Raw genomic sequence first — 21,082 nt, 5'->3', positions numbered from 1 at the left:
GATCTACTTTACAGGATTACTGAGATTAAAGGAGGTTGATCCAATTTTTAATATGGAGAGAAAACCACACAACACAGCAGTGGGTTTGCTTAACACATACTTCTAAGAGAATCAAGCAAATTAGCCGAAGATCTGAGATGAAGCAGAGAACACCACACTCATACCATCCTCCAGCTAGACTGATTCGGTGAAATGGTCTTTCTTGGACTCACAATCATCTGCATGCAAGTGGCCAACTGATGAGAAAACAAAACATACCAACTGTTGCTGTGCCTTTAAGCAGGCAACATGAAGGCATCAGCATCAGAAGTTTTTCATAGCATGGACGTAAACACTATCATTGATACACGCTTATATCTGGAGATCACTGTCAGGAACAGTGGCTTGGGTGTGGCAAGGGAAAATGGAAAGCCCATATAGAACTCCCCCTAGTGAAGTCCCCCCCACCTCACCCCACCCCGCCCCATCACTGCTCCTGTGCCTTTAGCAGTAATCTGGGACCAGGAGAGAGAAGAACCATTAAGGGGTGGGGGGAGCTTTTCCTGCCGTGGAGATAAATTAATGGAGCAGGGAAGGAATTCAAAGCTTCATTTACCCAAGTTGCTTGCTGTTAAAGGCGCAGGAGCAAGATCAGAAACAAGCAAGCAAACAAGCAAAAGAATGGAAGTCTTATATCTCCCTAATTGCTTAGCAGGGAGGGGAAAACATGGTCTTACTTAGGGCCTGATTATACCTGACATTAAACATGTATCCAAAAAGGATGCTTAACACTGCCAGCCACTTACTTCTCCGTCTAGGTGGTGCAACAGAGAAGTTTGCTAACCGGCAGTACCACTGGTACCTTGCTTTGGATGGACAGTGGGAGGGGGCCCAGCTGGTCCAGTCCTCCACCTGGCCCAGTGAGAGAAGCTGACTAGGCAGCACAGCGAAGGGGTAGATGTTCAGTCTCAGGACAGACGTGACATGTCTGGCTGCCTCCCTCCCTTTGGATGGCTCAGACCAGTTCTTCCCACTGCACCAGGCAAAGGAATAGGATCTGCAAGCAGGGAGACGATTCCGTAGGGGAAAGCAGGTGACCAAGCAAAGGCAGCAGCACTCAACCTTTGCCCAACACTTCCTGCGGAGGAAAGGGAAAACTACGTGATAGTGAGGAGCTCCACGGCATCCAGGGTGGATGAGAAGGTGTGCAAGCAAGAGAGGAGAGAGAGGCTCTTTCTTGCTCATCCTCTCTGGGAGATGGAACTGTCTAAACAACGGGTGCGAGCAGAGGAGTCTGGTTGCCCCAGTGTTGGGGGAGTGCTGTATCCATTCTGGGTTGTATTCTGAACTTGGAAGGGGCTGTCCATGGTGCTGAATCCAAGCGCCCACACTGGGTTTAGCACCATGGACAGTTCTCTTAAAAATATAGCCCAGACTGGATACACTGGTGTGGCATTGTTGCTGTCAGCACCCTCTCTGGGCAGCACAGCACAGAAGACTGGCCCTTGGATGGATGGATGGATGGATGGATGGCCCAGCCAGCTCAGTTTCTTGCTTCTTCACCTGGATTCTCCGTCTGGACACAGTGGAGCCAAATTCCCCCTGGAATGAGAGAGGGGGGGGAGAGAGAAGGCAGTTGGGGAGACATTGAGCTCTTTCTGTGCTCCGCGCATTCTTTTCTTGTTTCTACCCTGACAGCCATAAGCCAGCCGCAGGGCCATCCAGAGGGAATCAAGCAGCCTAGGGAAGCAGAAGTCGGCTGGCCAGCCTCTGCCCACTCACTCGCCCTCTCCCTGCGTCGGGCAGAGTGGAGGGCGCGGGAACGTGAGCAACCAGGACCTGCCTGCCACTGGCCTGCTCCCACTCTGGGCATGACTGGGAGCGAGTGGAATGGGCAGCCGCCCCTCCCCTGGGCAGTCCATGCTCTGCGCTGCGCTGCCCTGAGAAAGGGGGCTGTTTTCGCCCGCTGCTCTGTGACCTGAGCAGATGAGGCCTTTTATCACACCTTGCCTCATTTGCTGAATGTTACCTCGCGGTCCGGGCCCGTGACGCTCCAGGCCGAGCCCTCCTAGGTGCCCAGTCGCTCTTCGGTCCAACTCCGTTAAGGAGGAGAAGCCTGAGGGCTTCCCGAGAGCCAACGCTGGGCCCCCTCCAGCTGTGAGCGCCCCGGGGCAGCGGGAGCATGCACTGCCCGCTTCGGCGGGCACACGGCCCTGCCTGCCCTCTGTGTGGCGCAACCCCGAGAAACGAGCGGGCCACGGGTGGGCGTTGCAGAACGGACCGCGCACCTTCCCCCGTTCTTTGGCAGCCGCGGCCGAAGGCGCGGGGCATGGGCGCCAGCGCTCCCCTTCCCGTCCCGGGCGCGCTCGCTTCTCCTCACCCAGGGGGCTGCCGATCCTTCGGGCGAAAAATAGGGCTGCGAGGCTCATCTGGGCAAGCCTTAAATGCGCCAGGAAGCCCTTGGGTCAGCCTGCCCCCCGCGCACCACGCACTACAGCTCCCGCTCCCCCCAGCCAGATTGGCGCACGGTAGATGATGGGAACTGTAGTCGAAAACCAGCTGGAAGGCTGAGGCGAATGGCTGCGCGGATGCGGAGCGGGGAGAGACCTCGCAGGAGGCCGGCGGCGCGCTCCGAGCATCTTCCCCGCCGGAGGCGCGCGGGACGGAAAGGCGGCGGTCTCTCCCGCAGTGTAGCGAAGCGCAAGGATTGCGGGGCGCTGCGCTGCGCGGGCGCGCGCAGCCAGGGCGAGGCGAGGAGCACTCCCCCCTCCTGCCCCGCATCCTCCCGGGACGCCTCTCCATTCGGGGAGCGCGGGAGGGAGCGAAAAAGAAGCGCAATCCAGCCCGGGTTTTCCTTGCCGCTCCTCTCCCGGCGCTGGGCTATGCAATGTGGAGCACGTTTCGCTCCCTCTGTGGCTCGCCCGCTCGCTCGCCCGCGCTGCGTGTGCGTCTCTGCCGGCTTTCCGCCTCGTCTATATTCCGCGGGGCTGCTTCTCGGCGGGCTGCGCGGCGGAGCGGCGGCTTCCCCCGGATCCCCCGCCAGGCGAGCCCGCCGGTCCTGGATGTCCGCCTCGATCCAGCGCCGCCGCGTCGCAGCAGAGCGCCCGCCGCCCGCCGCGTCCCCGCGCAGGCAGCCGGGCAGCGCTTTCCCCGCCGCCCGCCGCCCAAGCGTGGCTGCTCGCCGGCTCCGCGGGCTGCGGGGCTCCCCGCTCGGGAGGGCTCCGCGGGCAGCGCCAAGCCGTCTCTGAACCGCCGCGGACTTTAACGCTCCCGGCCGAGGCGGCGGCGGCGGCGGCGGCGGAGGAGGAGGAGGAGGAGGAGGAGAAGGAGGGGAGGAGGAGGAGGAGGAGGAGGGCGAGAAGGGGCGGGCGGCGGCGGCGGCGGCGGCGTTCTCCTCCGCGCCTCCCTCCCCAACCGGCTTCCCAAAGTTTGCCTGGGCTCTTGCAGGGGGGCCTCCTCTGCTCCTACCCACGGGGGTGGTGTCTTGCGCTTCGCGCTTCGCGCTGGAGGGCTCCGCTCGGTGCTTTTTGGAAGGAGAGGAAGGGGAGGAGGAGGAGGAAGAGGAAGAGGAGACTGCTCGGGATTTCTCCATCGAGTGGATTTTGCCTAGAGATCTATTTCTTCAAAAAAAGGGAAAAGGAAGGAAAAGAGATCGGAGGGGCCTGTTTGCGCGGAAGGGAGTTGCTGCGGGCGCCCCTTCCCGCTTGCTCTTGGGCACCATGGTTCCTCGGACCGGGGCGCTGCTTTGGGCTCTCCCGGGGCTGTTGCTGTCACTTTGCGCCGGAGCAGCGGACGTGAAAGCTCGGAGCTGCGGCGAGGTGCGGGAGGCGTACAAAGCCAAAGGATTCAGCCTGCTCAACATCCCCTACCAGGAAATCGCAGGTAAGCGCCGAGAGAGCGAGCGAGCGAGAGAGGAGGCGCGGGCTGGAAAAGGGTGCGGGGCGAAAGCCCATCTACGTGTCATCTGGGTGTCTCGGCAGCATCGCCTTGGGCCGCCACCGCTTCTGCCTCTGTCCATCCTCCTCCTCCGTTTGGTGCCCCCCTTGCCCGAGTCGCCCCCTCCCCAGATCTTCTCTGCCTTTCACCTCCCGGGAACGGGAGCAGCGGTGCCTTTTCCACTCCGGGCTGCCCGCTTAGGGAAGTTCGGGCGATGAATTGCCTCATTGTGTCGTGAATAGAGAATCCTTTTTCGGCTACCAAAGGGACGTGCGGGGGGAAGAACAAATTAGGAGAGCAAAAGGGAGGAGGGGGAGAGGCTTAATGAGAGGTTCACTTTCTTTTCTTGGGAAGGGAACAGATGAGAAAGACCGGAGAAAAGCTTTCTTCCTGAACTTCTTCGTTGGCTTCGAGGAATAAAACATCTGGAATACAAGTTTCTAGTCCTGTTTATATAGTGGGGATTGGAGTGGGGGCGGGTTGGTAAGATTGCCTCTTGACTGCCAATTCAGACTAGCAGACCCTCATAAAATGCTTGGAAGACTTTCAGGTAGAACTACAGAAATGGCACAGAAAGGCACGACTTTGCTGTGAGCTCTGCTGTGTGTGTGCTTGGAGGTTAAATTTATTCAGCTCTAATCTCGCAAGCTTCTGTAAGGGTTGCTAACAGTTGTCCTTTGCCAGCAGGGTGTGCTCTGCCTCGTTCAGGATTTGTTGCGTGCTCTCACTCTCTGTCCACTGGAACACCTGTAAAGAATTACGTGATTGCTTCACCTGAGAAGGGGCAATTTAAAACGCGGTAGACGCTGGGAGTGTATGGCAGGGAAGTCCCCATGAAGGGAAGGACCCTTCTCCCCTGCAAATCCACCTTTTTCCAAAAATAATCACCTTTTGAGAAAATACTGCTGGTTCGTTCTCCTTTCCGCTTTGCACAGTTAGGGTCGGGTTTGCTTGGTGTGATTTTTGTGTCCGTGTTGTTGCTGTAGGACAGCTGCAGGGCTGCTGGTATTCCTGGGATCTGCTCCATCAGGAATAGATGGGTGGTGGAGCTTCCCCCCCCAAAAAAGGGGGGGGGGGCTGGGAGGGAGAGGGTGGAGGGAGAAGGGATGGCTGCTCCATCTGCCAGAGCAAAACTGCCAGAGCAAAACTTGCTCCCTGTCAGTTTCCAGCACTGGATTAAGTCATCTCGGGAAAGGTCTCTTTCGTCGAACTCAATGTACGTCATCAGGTTTCAGTTTGATTTGTTCCTCTCCTGCTACCTTGCTAAGGGTTGAGTAATGCAGCTCATATTGACAGCTGGCTTTTTACTGGGGGTGGCATTCATTATCTTCAGAGCACCGAAAACGGCTGTTTCCTAAAACAGAAATGAACCTGTGGGTGAAGGTGGATCCAGGCCCCGCTCCACTGTCAGCTGGTGTGGCCACTTTAACTCGAGGGGGTCCAGAGAAGCCTCCCAGGTGGCCATGGTGGCCCTTTCGTTGCCTGGGCAAGCCTGCTGAGGACCAAACTGGATGCTATGCGTACCTTAGTTACCACATTGTGACTAACATGCATGTTTTAGTTTTTTTTTTTTTTTAATGCGAAGTGTGGCTAGACTGTGGAGCTGGAGTTGGTGGCTTCCCCCCTCATGCAAACTGCAGCTTGGGAGCAGTTGCTACTTTTGCCTGGACCCCAGCTGGGAGGAGGAGTCACCTTCTCGCCCATGCTGTCTGGGTGCTGCTCAACCTTCTCGCCACCCCACTGCACATGCCTGCTTTCTGAGCCTATAGAAACATGCATGCTAATGGAATTTATGCAATTAATTTCATGTCTGCTTTGGCCCTTTAAAGGCACAAGGCTATGCATTTTTGTCAGCAAATGGGTCCCACGGCTCCTATCACCCAATCTTGCCACACGTTGGGCTGGTCACACCAGGGCAGATGTTGGCCCGATTCGTCTGGTGCTCCATCACCCTCACTGCTTTGCAGCTGAGTGCTGATCTGCACAGTGCTGACTCTGAGCCCCTGGCTTGCACGTCTTTTACTCAGATTATTGCAATATGGCTGCAACTAACTTGGGAAGCTGACTTAAACCATAACTGTCATGAGCTGAAAGCCCATAGAGCTTTGTTCAACCACTGAAAGTTGAAGGTGATCATCCCATCCTGTCAGGATCAGCCAGGTAGAACGCATTTTGTGGGGACTAGTTTACTCTCCTGATCACAAGCCTGTGGTTGCTTCCATGCTGGCCCAGGTTCCATGCATTCAGTTCCGATGCAGCATGTGGTGATGTATCATTCCAGCCTTCCTAGCAAAGGCACATGACAGCAGTTGTGATGCATACCTGAGGAATTCAGCTGAAGAGAAGCTGCACGGAGGACCGGTGTGACAACAACCACAGAGACACCTATCACTCTTGGATATGGGTAGACAGACTCGTTGTGTGCAGTGCTTTAGGGAACTTAAATAGAAAAGAACTTTTTAAAAAAGGATGGAGGTATATTTGTATTATTTGTGTATTTAATTTTGTAGGACCTCAAACATAGCAGAATTCTTGGTTGGACAAAGAAACAGAAAATCAGCAAGACAAAATTGAATGGTTCTTGCTTGAACCAAACTGGGATTCTGGAGGCCAGGCAGAAAGGGGAAGAGATATACTTTTAGTAATTTTAAAGGTCACAGCATGCCTCTTCTAAATTTTCTCTAAGTTGCTAATCAATTATATGGGAGCTCTCCTCTGACAGAGCCTTGGTTTCTTCAGTCAAGTTTTCCCTGGACTGGGTGATATTTCATTTTAGGTCCATGATGGATGGTGTCTGTTTTTCTCTGTGCCTCCCCCCCCCCCCCAACACACTTTGGGCAAGTATTGAAGTTTGACTGGCTTAGACCCCTCTCGTCACTTACTTACTGGGAAGTTTTGATTTTTTTTTTTCCCCTGGCACCTTTCCTTCAGGTTGTAGATAATTTTCAAAAGAAAACTTAAGAGTGCAGCCTCAATTAGTGTTCAAGTATTTGCAAAGTAGTAGAAATGAGTGGTAGGAAACATAATAATCAGCCTCTGGTTAAAGAGCATAATCACTGTTGAATCCAATATCACGTTTAACCTTGGTCTTAAGACTTTACTGCTATTTTAGATAATGAGTGGACTAAGAAGTGGAAACAAATCCAGGTAGATACCGTCGCCCTCCCCACATGGACACACTTATTTACTAAGCTTTTCTGACTTTCTAATTCTGTGGTTTAATTTAGCTTGGACTGATGTGAGTTTGTGGAAATATTTTGGTTTGACTGCATGAATATTTGAGGGAGAGTTTGGATTGTTGTAAGGGAACTGGCAGCATGCTGTTTTTAATGTAGCACTCTGTGCTTCTTTTAGAGGAAAGCTTACTTAGAAAAGATATACCAGAATTAAATATTGTACTCTTTCTTTTGTAAGCATTACCAACAAATGCCTATAAACAACCCAAAGAGTTCATGAAGAACTCGTTACAGTCTGCTTTTGTTTTTCTTTGTGCAGAGCATATGTATAAAGAATCAAGTTAATTCATTTTTGGATGTCGTGTCTCTAATAATGCATTAGATTTCACAGAATCTTAATTAAGATTCAGTGTAGACAGACAACTGGCAATGTTTGACTTGCATGCAGTGCTTAGGTCTACATGCCTATTCAAAGTTTTGTCACAGTGAGATACCTTTAGAAAAGTTAGGCACATCTTAAAATGTTACATGGGACAGTTTATTTTTGTAAAATCAGATTAGTTGATAACTGGGTGGAAAAGGATTGAGAACGGTACCTCGGTGAAGAAAGGCTTATGGCAAGTTTTTTCTGATGGCCCGTGGGAGGTAGCTGCAGTGGGGCTTCAGGGCATCCTTGGAGTAGCAGTGTCCCCAAACAAAAAGACGGCAGATGAATCATGATATTAAGCCCTTTAGTATTATTTGCTTTTTTCCCCACTTGTTCTGTCCACAAGACATCAAGGGATTATAAAACAGCAGAATATTACTGGTATGGTTTTCAGGTGTTTGGTGAGGGTTTTGTTTGTTTTTGTTGGGTAATACTTTTCCTTTTCTTTTTCTTTCCCAGAATAGTGTTTAGAAAGCACAGCAATCATGTGACTGCAGACATACTATTTGCCATTGTATTATACTGCTGTTAAATTGCTAAGTGTAACTTTTTATGCACCAGCTAGCAAATTTTGAAACCGAACACATACATCTAAATCTGTTTGGGGATTTGCATATGCATTGAATGTGCAGTATTGCAAATTCCTTTAGAGGACTGGATATACAGGCAGAGTTCCCATCGTCTGGGGGCTATAAGCTGGTCTTGCACACAGCTTTGTGAAAAGAGCTTTTGCTGCTGGTGGCGATGGAGCAGATGGCTAAAAACTGTTTCAGTAAAGCTGTCGTGTGCATGTAACATGGAATGGGACTCCTCTCTGCATCATTGGCCCCAGTGAACATGAATTTTGAAATGAAATCAAATTATTTCTGAAGCATTTGTCTTGCGTAGATGAATACCAATCAGCTTGTTTGAGGGATGCTGAACAGGGTGTGTGTGTGTGTGTGTGTGTGTGTGTGTACACCCATGTGTGTGCCTGCACAGTTTGCAGTTCTTCCACTCCACCTCTTGAAGTGATAGATTCACCCTGCCTCATGGAAGGGCTAGCCATGAACACCCCTATTAATGCATGCACACACACGCAGCTGTTTATTCTGACAGCTGCTGCTCATTTTAATGTACTCTGAAACCATGGTGGAACTTGTGGCCCACCAGATGTTCTTGGACTCCCTCTGTTATCTCTGATCATTGACATACTTGGTGGGGCTGTTAGGAATCGGACCATGGCTACATCGGGAGGGCCACAAGTTCCCATTCCTTACTTTAAAAGCCTACATTTTGGAGTGAAAATACTTCCCCCAGTCCCAAGTAGTACTGGCTTTTGCTGAAGGAATTCTGGGCCACACTACCTCAAAAGTCACATGCTTGGAGAAACTCCCTGGCTTTGCTGGGAACTGTGCTAAGGTCCTTCTGCCAAGTCCTGAAAGGAATAGCCAAAAGACCTTCAGTTCCCCAGCCGTGAAAAGACTGAGTGATGTCCCTTCAGGACCAGAATGAAGGAGCTGTGAAACCTTTGAGGGAGAATCAGACTTATGCCAGACCAAACTTATGTAGTGGGGCTGCACAAATGCTTTTCTCTAATGCTGTGACAGTTCCCCAGGACTCTGGCAGCTGCGTTCAAACATTCCTGAAAGCTTTCAAACAAGGATGCAAAACAACAACACCTCGAATAGTAACAATAGTTTCTTTTTAATATATGGTGCAAAACTGCATTCAGCTTTTGGGGAAGTAACCGACTAGTATGTAGCTCAATCACTTCTACTCTGCCCAAAGGGGACACTTACAAATGCATCTCTAGACACTTTGTCCCTCAGCAAGAGAGAGAATGACAGAGAGAACGAGAGAGAGAGAGAGAGAGAGAGAGAGAGAGAGAGAGAGAGAGAGAGAGAGACTTGCCTACAGCCACTCAGTGAGCATCATGTTATGATTGAGTTAGTCTCTTAGAAGTCAAAACAAGATGCTTTTGATAGCAAGTTTAAATTTGTATGTGGAGTCCCTAAATCCCCAGGAGAAAGAGTTCAAATAGAAGTGGCACTCAAGCTAACATGAAGCACATCTCCAGTTTAAGTTAGGCGTTTGCAAGGAAGGTGAGCCTGGGCGCCACTCCCTTACCACCCCCAGGGCATTGTATTGGCAAATATTTCTTTCTTCTGAAGAAAAAAGCCAGGCTTGTTAAAGCTGCAAGTTTTTGCACATTGCTAAGTGCTAATGTGCTAAAAACCATTTTACAACTACTGTGCTCCTTATTTCATTCTTGGGTGTCATTTACTCTCCCTGAGACTTGGTGACGTTCAAACAGCAAAGAGGTCAAGCACTGTATTAAAAGCTTGGGTCATTCTTTTTATATGTCTGTAATAAAGAATATCTTAATTTCATTTATATTACCACTTGGCTCTCATAAAAGGTCGGTTCCGGTTGAATATACAATTACTTGCAAATGGTAAGTCTTATAACAAGTGATCAACAATAAAAGCTTTTTCTGGGCAATTTGTTTTTAAAATTACCACCTGCCGTTCTTTTGAACAACTCCCTGGGCCCTGTAGGATCACCCAGCTCTTGGCTTGCATTTTTATTTTATTTTTTAAAATAAAGGGCAGAACACTATGCATGCTAATCCTGGTTTTCTGCTTTGTGAAGTAAGGATTCATGTAATTATATTAAGGCTTTCAGTTGAAATAACAAGCCATGTACTTAAAACTCCATTATAGTGCTAAAGAATCAATGCTCCTATTTCCATCATAGTAAGGTTACATTCTGAATGAAATGTTAGACTTCAAATTATCATTAGTACCTACCTCAGCAGTTTCTCTGATGTAATAACTAGGTTGTCCTATGAGGCATGAAAGGTCTTGAACCATGGACCGAGGGGCTTTACTCTCACCCTGCCAAACAGAAGGACTGCAGGTGTGCTCTCCAAAGCACAGATGGCCACTGCCACCTCAGCAGTGATCAGGTGTAATAAGCCAGGCGGTTCCACCTTGTCCTACAGAGCAGATGTCTCTGCCCCCGACCATTGTTGTGAGATGACAAGCCATGGACTCTTCTTCCAGTGCCGTGTTCATGACACCAACCAAAACCCCCAAGCTGGGATCGAGCTACCCGTGACTTTTCTCATGTAGTTGTGCTGTGTGTGACTTTCCCCTGGTTTTTCAGATTTCCAAGGCCACCCCCTTTCCCAACCAGACTGAGATTAGTGTGGCGGTGGAGGAGCTGCTTGGTGCATTTTGCTTGCATGGTAAAAGGCCCAAGGCGCAATACAGGTCTGCACACATACGGATTATAGATGTGTTTTGGTTGTGCAGATGTTTTAATCAATATGCAAGAGCATTCACTTCATCAGAGGCTAACCAAAAAAAAAAAAGGGGGGGGGAGGAAAAAATGATAATCTACAATTGATTATAATTGGAGGTATATTTCTACTGAAACATATACTGTGTTTTTCAAAACCCCTATTTTCATACTACTTTATTGATTGTGTGTGAGAGAAAGGGAGAAAAGGAGAAAAATATACAAGAGGTCTTCAAAAAGTTTCCACAATTTGTATTTTATAAATATATTTTATATATATATTTTTGCTGTTGGCATTAAAAAGTTGGTACGATGCTGGGAAAAATGCATTGCAAAGAAAGGTGACTATAGAAAAGTGATGTAATTTGATTTTGAAATTCTTAATAAATAGAGATTTAAAAGTGTGGAAACTTTCTGAAGAACCCTCGTATATGCTGGGAAACCAAATTACTGTTATTATTTTATTTTATTTTCATCTGAGGTATAGACAATTAAAATATATTTACTGTACGTGTAAAATCCCAACAATGCTAGAAGAACCCAAAGCATAGAAGAACCATGAAATAGAAGAACTCATCCTCATTAATTCTGGAAAGTGTCCAGGCCTGCCTGCGTGCCAGTGGGACCCACCATCAATGCAAGAAGGAGCACACTTCTAAAAGCAACCGGAAAGGAATAAAATGCCTGTCTCCCGAATAACGCAGGTCAGTGAAGCTTGCAGAAGAAACCTCTGCCTACTGTCCTGACCTGGAAAAAAGTGGGAACTCTTTTGTGGAGTCATGTTTTGAACGATCGGGTGCACCAGAAGTGGGTCAGGCTCACCTAACAGATTGGGCAGGGTGAAGTGCCGGCATGGGATGGCTCCTTCTGAACTTGCTTGAGGTGCGTTGCGCAGGGCTAAAGGGATGGTGGGGACCGAACCTGCCTACACCTTTCTCTGCCGCCTCTTTTGGCTGTCACTTGGTCCTTTGCAGTGAGGTGGCAGTCTGGCTGCTATCCCTTTCCTCTTGCTTTGCTCCGAGTGTTTTTGCTGTGTGAAATGCCCCTCCGTGAAGGCCAGCTGTTGCATGCCTCTTTCGTGTACCTTTGCTTTTTTTTGAGGCATGGTTGGTGGTACTGCACAGGAAGCTTTCTGAGTTGTGAGACTCTTCATGTGCCTGGGAGATTTAGTTATCCTACCTTTATGTGTGTTCCACTGGCAACTGAAGACACTTCTCTTTAAATAAGTATTGGTTGAGTAATTTTAATGTCCCGTTTCATAGTTTGGGATCTTTGTGTTTTGTCTTTGCTGCTGCTTTGGGCTTAATAATGATAGACTGGTAGGTGTATTTTACTGGAGACCAAAGGCATGGTCATGCAAACTATTTATTCCCAATCACTGTGTTTGGGCCTGAAAGCTGGACAGTGAAGAAAGCTGACAAGAAGAAGATGGATACATTCAAAACATGGTGCTAGAGGAGAGCTTTGCAAGAATCCTGGACCGACAGAAAGACAAACAATTGGGGCCCTAAACCAAATCAAGCCAGAGCTTTCCCTAGAAGCAAAGATGACCAAACTGTCATACTACGGATATATCATGAGAACTCAAGACTCGCTGGAGAAGACAATCGTGCGAGGAGAAGCTGAAGGCAGAAGCGGAAAAGAAATGGCAAATATGAGATGGATCAACTCCATTAAGGGAGCAGCAGCCTTGGACTTGGAAGAGTGGAATGGAGCTGTCCTGGGCAGGACATTTTGGAGAATGTTCATCCATAGGGTCACCATACGTTGGAGATGACTGGATGGAGCACAAGACACAACTGATTTTTAATGTTTCTTTATTTTGCATGCCACTTTGAGAGACTCTTATCTTTTGGTGTGAAAAGAACAGTATGCATTTTTGTATCAATACAATACACAGACCCCTGCTTTATTTTCCCTCCTCCATCTGCTGTGCACGCACACACACACACACACTCACTTGTGGGTTCACATTGTGGTATTGTCTGTGTGTTTGTTCTAAGGTACATTTCTGTATTTTCTAATAATAATCTATTTCTGTGTATTTAATATGAATAAGTGTCCATTTGATATGAACTTAACATGTCTATTGACGACTTTTGGGTGAGTTTGTAAGCTGTTATCTTGCTATTTAGTTGGAGCTATTTCCAACTAAATAAAGTGCCTGTAATCTCTGGTTTCAAAGAAAGAACCTTCACTGTGTGTCTGACATTAAAATATCAAAGGATGCAGCTGTGAGGTATGCCAAGAAATGGAACAGGTATAACCTGTGGATATAGCAGCTTCCATTCCCACATTCGTATCCTTTTTAGAAGACTGTCACGTCCTTTGTAAAAGATCAAACTATGGTACTTTGTAGCGAGAAGGGAAACAGCAAACATTTCATTTTCAGTTTTGCAGCCTAATCTGTGTTATCTGATACCAACACACGATCAGTTTGTCTATATGTCAAATATGCCCTTTTCAAATGTTCCCGATGATGCTACTTGGTTGCTGTTGTAGCTTTGAAAAGCACCAACTTCCTGCTAAGCTGGTTAATTTCCAGAGGAGAGGGGTCTAAGTCACTTGCAGAAAAACCAACGAAGAATCCTTGGTTGCATCATTGGAAGGGCTACTCTCTCCACTCCCCCCGCCTTGCATAAGCTTCGGTGGACACAGCTATACAACTCATTTCTAAAAGAACCAAACTATTTCGTTTCAGTGGTCTGAGGTTTCTGTTGAATGCGTACAGGCTCTGAGGGTATCTCTGTTTTTAAAACTCATATTGCAGACAGCAGTGCAATTCATATGTTCTGGTTTTTCCTTTTCCTTTTGAAAGAAGTGCTGTGATATCTGGTCAGTAAATGCACCTCAAATAAATGAATCAACATGAGAAAAAGAGGAGTGGGCTGGAGCGACGTAGACAATTAAGGCTGCACACCTGTACATAGTTGGAAGAAAGGTCAATCGAAAAGCAAGAGAACCTGCATCTCGGCAAATAGTGATAAAATTGAACTCCAACCACTTATCCCTCCCCCTCTTCTGCTAAGGATAAAAAAAAAGCAGCTGAATTTTTCATGCTTTCTTCCTCCCACCCCCTGCCCCTGCCCCTGCACCCAGCACTCTGGGCAAAATACTCCAATGGCTTTCTTCTCTTATCCAGCGACTGAAAGTCTTTATTTATTTATTTTATTATTATTTTCATAAAAATAATATTTTTTCATAAAATAAAATATTATGAAAATATATTTCATATTTTCATAAAAAAGTAAAATGCAGAAAAAAAGGATACCAAAGGATCTTACACAGATATTACATAGGATACCAAGTTAAAAAAATACACAAAAATCAAAAGATCGTTATATCTTCTACACTCAGTTAAATTAGTACTTAATTGAAACTCAGCATCTGGGAGTCTTGAGTTAGTCTTGAATGAAGACATCCAAAGCACCAGCCCAGCCCTTCCCATGACTAAGGACATTTCCTGACCCTTTTGCAAATATACCCCACCCACCCCTTGCTTCCATCTATGGATTGATTGATTGATTGATTGATTTATACCCTGCCTTTTTCCTACACAGGGCTCAAGGCAGCTTACATCATTCTCCCCCTCCATCTTATCCCCACAACAACAACCCTGTGAGGTAGGTTGGGCTGAGAGTCTGTGACTGGCCCAAAGTCACCCAGTTGGCTCCATGGCTGAGCGGGCACTCGAACCCAGATCGTCTGAGTCCTAGTCCCATGCTCTTCACCACCACACCACACTGGCTCTCAGTGTATGGAGCTGATACATATGAATTAAACACACTGCTAAACAGCAAGCACTGATGTGGTTGTGTATGCATAAAGCTCCTTCTGTGCAGTGTTGTTCTGAGAGGTGGTGGGCTCTCCCATACCAGAGACATTCAAAAAGAAACTGGGCAGTCTTCGGAGTGGATGGTGTGACTGGTGTCCTGCAACAGCAGCGGGTTGGACCCGAGGGCCGTCCTGCGACTTCCAACTCTACCATTCCATGGTCCCACATCAGAAGACCACTGCCCAGGAAGTGTGTATGTGGCACCTGCACATGTTGCACACTAGGCATTATGTGTTCATTACAGTGAGCTGCGGCCTTTCTGCTCCAAAGAGTGCTTGAAGCTGCAAACAATAAAAATGGCACCCAATCAATGCACCATTAAAAACCGCAGCAGGAGAGTTAGATATCCCCTACAACCCCCTCAGCAGTGACCCAAGCCTACATGGCAAGGAGCTGCCTGAATAAAAGTGAAGACTGTGTGACATAGTGGTTACACCACTGGGCTGAGCCTCGAGAGACCTGGGTTCTAGTCCCTCTCAGCCATGAGCTCACTGACTGAGTTTGGCCAGTCATTGCCTCTTGGCCTAACCTACCTCACAGGGTTGTTGGGAAGGTGAAGAGGGTTTTGTAAGCTGCCTTAGGTTCCTTATTGGAAAAAAGGTGGGAAATAGACAGAAAAAATGAATAATCTTTGCTGGCCAGAGGGCAACAAAGTGTGTCTCAGTGTCCCTGCCCTCGAAGGGAGTTACAGGGCTGGAGAACAGCCCCTGCACGGCCTTTTCTTCGGCCCCCGCCAAACTCCCTTCTTGCGGGGGTGTTCCTGAGGGGAGGGCCTTGGCTGGAGACCTGACAATCTGGACAGGCTCTTATGGGGCCCCTCACGCTTTTGGAGGCCTTGCTCCAAGTTTTAGATATAATGACCAGCCTTTTGGATGGTTCCTAGTAGCAGTAGTAGCCGGAGAAGCTCTTGTAGCAGGAAAGCCATGCGTCCCCTGGGCTGGCCCCAGTCCACCATCTCTGCAGAAATCTGGACCGGCTGAACTCTCCCAAAAGTATTTTCCAGTGAAATGGAACTAAAGCGGGCAGGCCAGCCCTGATCAGACTGCCGCTCCAGGAGTGGAAGGAGATGGTGAACTAGCCTCACCTGTAGCCTCACCTGTACCCAGGGCTTTTTTTGTCATAGAACGCACCGGAACAGCATTCCGGCACCGTTGTTTCAATGGATTTTATGAAGTGATTTTGAATCGTAGCAGATCAGCAGCAAACATCATTAACAGAGTGCCTGCAGGCTGCTATCTGATCCTGAGAGATAGCTGCTCCACTGCTTGGCTTGGGATTGGTGTGTGTGCTTACCGCCGGCGACGTGAGTTCCGGCACCTTTTTTTTTTTTTTTTAATAAAAAAAAATCACTGCCTGTGCCAATCCTTGGGCTGATTGGAGTTGCAGTCCACCCACACATTTCCTAACCCTGACTTAAGCTGCACCCAGTCCAGGAGTAGGGGATTGGTGGTCTTCCAGGTACTTGGGACACCTGCCCCCCCCCCCCCGTTTCAGTCAGCCTTAGGGGTTCTGCGTGTGGTAGTCGAAAAGCACCCAGAGATCCATGTGTTTCCCAGCCCTGACCTAACCGAATAGCCTGCCCAAAGAGGTGGAGCCCACATGTATTGTGCTACAAGTTCCAGAAACCCCTACCCAGCACAGCCCAGCTGACCGGAGGGTTGTGGCAGTTTAGTCCAATACGCCTGGCAGGCATCGTATTCAAGCACAGGGGTGAACCCAGGGGTAAGCTTTACAGTGCCCCCAAAGAGGGGCATTGCAAAAGGCACTGGGAGAATAAAATGTGTGCGTATGTGTATCCCTGAGATTTCATCCTTCACAAACACACACAGCCTTTTCCAGTTAATGGTGCCTTTCCTCATTAGGTTTCTGTGGACCATGTCTAAGTAAAGGGTGCTGTAAGAAGAGAACTGGAATGAGATGTTCAACGTCAGAAATGCCTGCCAGAAAGCAAAACCATATCTAGCAAACAGAGTCTGGCAAAGTATTGAGGTTGGTGAGGTATAAAGAAATTTAGGATTACAAGCTTTTAAGTGAGAGATAATACTTCTTCTGAAGTAAATTCAGGCTTATGTACACTGATTTCTTGCATATTAAAGATACCTGATATTTCAGGGTTTGTTCAGATGGCCCTTCTTAGAGGGAAAGAAAGTCTATGTTCAAAGAATGGCTATGGGGCTGAAGTAGGCATGTGCAGAGTGCATTTTTTCTCCAAGATACCCATATCTTCTCCCACTTGGTTTCATACAATTTTGAAGAGGGTCTGCTTGCAGTGGGCTCCTCAGGGGGCACCTATGTAGATATTTTTGAATAGCAGATATGCTTCAAACTGACTACATGAAAGCTATTCTGAAACCTTGGAGTGGGGGGATGTTTGATACAAAAAAATGTATCTGAAGGAAAATCACATACCAAAATGCACATGTTAGGGGAAATTGTATGTGAAAATAAATTTGAGATTTGCAGACTTGCAGACTTGCCAGATGGATGTATGTTTGAATGTGTGTGAAACTGACATGGAACAGAAATAGATGGACCTGTTGGAACCTAGCAGACACTATTGGCTAAAAGGGCCAACAGACCATCGAGAAGTAAGGCAGGTTTCTCTGTTCATATGGCAGGGTCAGTGACAAATAGTGACTTTGTTCCCACCCCTTGTGATCCTTCGAGATCCACACGTGCGCTCTTAACATCATGCCTGCTTTGGCTAGAACTGTTGCTACCTTTACCTGATCATACGTGATGCAATCAAACCAGAGGTTACCAGTGTAATCAATGCTCTACACCCCCTTTCTCAATGGACCCTCGCTCGCTCAATGAAGTCCCCCAATAACAGTGGATTTATATTAAATTCTTCCAAGTCGGCAGGCAGCATCTCTACTTTGACACGTCCACTGAGAAGGCAGCGCCTCGTCAGGAGTAATGCTCTCTCACTGCTATCTGATCTCCAGCTGTGGTCATCTGTGCTGCTCATGCTAGGAAGGGAAACCGCTTTTCCGATAAAACAAAACAGTATTTCTCTTGCTTTAGAGGCACGGAAGACTGTTGTCACTAAGATCACCAGTTCGGTAATGTACAATTTTCTTTCACTAAACACGACCTTTTCCTTCAAGCAGTATAAAACAATGCTTTATTGCCTTTATGGAGATTTGAATACTGTTATTTGGATGAAAGGGCATTCTAGGCAATTACTATAATCCTGGCCATAAAAGAGGCAAATAAAACCAAGCATTTAGCCAATTCCTCCTTGCTTGGCACTGCTTCCTGCTGCTTACTCTGCGCGTAGTTGTAATTCAGACTTTACAGAGCCAAGTCTCCTGTGAGGCTCCGTTGGAAAGTTATTAATAGTACCTGAACTGTTATTTGTTTCACAAAGCCTTTAGGGAATGTTCCATGTAAAACCGCTTGTAGATACCGTGTGCACCCAGAAGGAGGCTCTGCTGCGTCAGTAGGTCCTGAAGGCAGAAGAACCTCCAGCTCATTTTACCCTCGTTATAGTGGAATTGATTTTCACGGCTCATGACAGAAGCTGTTTGCAGTCCAAGCAAAGGAAGTGGCTGGGGCTTATACTCCAAATGCAAACAGCAAATTGCTGTACAGTTTTCCTTCCAGAGCTCTACAAGGTCTGTTACCTTAAGATTGTAATAGCCTTTTAACAGGGTTTCCTGTTGAGCAGCAGATGTAAAGGATATGGACAGCTGCTGGTTGGTGTTTCTTTCCCCCGCTTTCCGCTGAAGAGACATTTCTTCAGCAGCTATGTTAAATAATGGATTTGTCCAGCAACTTGCTGGACAGATAAATGTAGCAGTGGCCTTCTTCTCATGATAGTTATTGGTATAAAGCACTGCAAACTTTCTAAGCATTCCACATGTACTCAAACAATTAAAAAAGCTTGCAAGCAAAAAAGCTTGACATGCAAGGGAAAAGAGATGTGGGAAGAAGGAAATGAGCAAATATGGGTGCCAGTTCTTAAAGTTATGAAAATATGCTCTTAGAATGGCAACCTCGAGAAGAAACCATTGAAGGATGGGAGAAGTCAAATGGTAGCTGGTCTTTGCTGCCCCATCCGCCCCTCTCCAGCAGCGAGTAGCAACGGGTGCCAGCAGAGGAAGCCCCTTCCTTGCAAGAAATGGACATGTTGATGACAGTTTTGTGAATTTAATCTCAATGATTTTTCCTGTGCTTATTTCACATCACTACACCTGGTCCTATACTTTATGAGAACCGACTGGGGATCACTGAAGTTTTTCATAAAAACTGAACTAAGCAAGACTAATGGTGTTGTTTTAATCTATATTCACACAGAAGTAAGTTCTGCTGTGTTCATTGAAGCTTGTTCACCTGTGAGAGTGTTTAGGATCATTATTTCTTATAAGTTTTGCAGGTATTTCACTTGAGGAGTCTTCTGAACTACCACTTTAGAAGCTCAAATTGGTGTTAACTTCCATCCATATTTTGCTCCATGATGCTAAAGAAAGTGTCCTCTTTGCATGTATTGTTTCTATGACCAGAAACCTTCGCCTATACAAATGGCTTGTAAGACATTGCTGGACCACAGTTCAATGCTGGAGAATATTTTCATATTCGTGAAGTACCAAGGTCAGTCCTGGGTATCGCAGGTAACCAAACAAACAAAACCGAAAGCACATGATAAGAGAGACCTTGGAGAGCTACCACCAGCCAGAGGAGGCCATGCTGAGCTGCTGTGGACAAGTCTCTCTCCGTAGCAGACCCAACACTTAAGCAAATGCTGGTGTAAGGCATTCAATACAGTCATGTTCTTGCTTTCCAAAGCTGCAGTCAAATAGGTGGGGGCTTGCTATGCAGATTTAGGGACTGGGCAGCTTCTTTGCAGCGGGCATTAGTATAATTAACAATGGGTTTTTTAGCCGATCAGAAATGCACAGCATATCAAACTGTGCACTGTGATTGGACAGGAAGGTGAGTGAGCAGGCAGCTGCAGGCACCGACAGACTGACTAAAATATAACAAATGGAGTTGGGTTTTGCATCTGGGAGAATGCTACCATTTTGGGATGGGAGGCATGAAGGAACACCTTCATCCTGCCTTTGTGTGCTTGCTCTTATTTAAGTGTGTCTGTGCATTTGAGAAGATTCTTCTCTGTGTTACTCTCCTGCGCCCTCTCAAGAGGCCAAAGCAATGTATGAAAGCACAACACAGCCTTTCACACCTTGAACAGAATTCCTTTTCACAGGAGTATGTTCCTGTGATGAGGGTTCGGGCTGGAGAGAATGACAATCAGTTGACATGATTAATTACCTGTTTTCTGAACACAGTCAAATATATTCAAAGGTGCCTTTATAGATACAGGAGCATATTTTTAACACATCAAAGTGGGGCTTGAAAATGGGTGTCCTGCCCAGAATTAAGCCTTGTAGTGGTGACATAAGTACAATTCTCTAAAAAGTACCCACATTTTAACTTCAGCTGTGACTGCTAAATTCTTTATTATGAAATAGATTAATAAATTAAGTATGTGAATGTTCTTAGTAATAATAAGCCAACTGACTGATCTTTTTTTAAGAATGTCAGTCTCACTTATGAATCTTTAGCAGTGTTTCTTCTAACATGGAAACTCAGCGAAGGGTTATGAATTTGCGCAGCAAACCGGGATCTCCAGTTCACAAGTAGCTGCCTTGGTAAGAAGAGAAAAAGCTGAGTCGACCCTGCCAAATTTCCACTTCAAGTATTTCTGAGTCCATCCATGAATACAGACCAGCAACCCAACTGGGCAGCAGAGGGTGATCCTGTTTGTTCACTGCTGCTGTTAACCAGTCCATATGGAAAGCAACTTAAGCCAGAAGTTATAATGTAAAGGGAAACAGGGTTCTTCCTCTTCCTCCTCCTCTTCCCCTTTGTTTATTTGCTACTATAATTTGGAATCTGTAAACTGCTGCTGTACACATAAAACACATTGCTCCTGTTTCTGGTTGTTGCTTTTATGTGTCATCAAGTTGTTTTTGACTTATGGCGACCCTACGAATGAAAGCCTTCCGAAATGTCCCATCTATGACAACCCTGCTCAGCTCTTCCAAATTCAAGGCTGTGGCTTCCTTTATGGAGTGGATGCATCTCATATTTGGCCTTTCGTCTTCTGCTTTCTATTTTCCCTAGCATAATTGTCTGCTCCAGTGAGTCTTGCTTTCTCATGACGTGTCTGAAGTTTGACAGTGCCAGTTTTGTCATTTTTGCTTCTAGGGCTTGATTTGGTTTAGGACCCACTTGTTCATCTTTCTGTTCATCTGGAGTATTTACTAAGCTCTTCTCCAGTGTTTAGGGTAGCAGGATTAAAATACCTCATGTCATTTCTGGAAAGGTAAATTAGCTTTAGTTTAGGGACTTGCAGTGCAGGGAGGGAGGATGTTTCGACATTTCATAATACTAAAGTTGCAAGAAATGTAATGGAAGCCATACCTGTTTTCACCT

General features: G+C 47.0%; 1 protein-coding gene across 1 annotated transcript in view; it reads left to right on the top strand.

Moving 5' to 3' along the window:
- Nucleotides 1–3,633: 3,633 nt before the first annotated feature.
- Nucleotides 3,634–21,082, top strand: part of GPC6 (glypican 6) — an 850,059-nt gene continuing 832,610 nt past the window's right edge. Inside the window, exon 1 of the mRNA XM_044437764.1 lies at nucleotides 3,634–3,861. Coding sequence (XP_044293699.1) covers nucleotides 3,699–3,861 — 163 coding nt within the window. The 5' untranslated portion in view covers nucleotides 3,634–3,698. The remainder of the gene's footprint in view (nucleotides 3,862–21,082) is intronic.

The sequence above is a fragment of the Varanus komodoensis genome, unplaced genomic scaffold (genome assembly GCF_004798865.1).
Source record: "Varanus komodoensis strain SLA01 unplaced genomic scaffold, ASM479886v1 scaffold31, whole genome shotgun sequence".
Classification (NCBI taxonomy): Eukaryota; Metazoa; Chordata; class Lepidosauria; order Squamata; family Varanidae; genus Varanus; species Varanus komodoensis.
The sequence above is the reverse complement of the archived record's forward strand: the minus strand, read 5'-3'. Positions and strand labels throughout refer to the sequence as shown.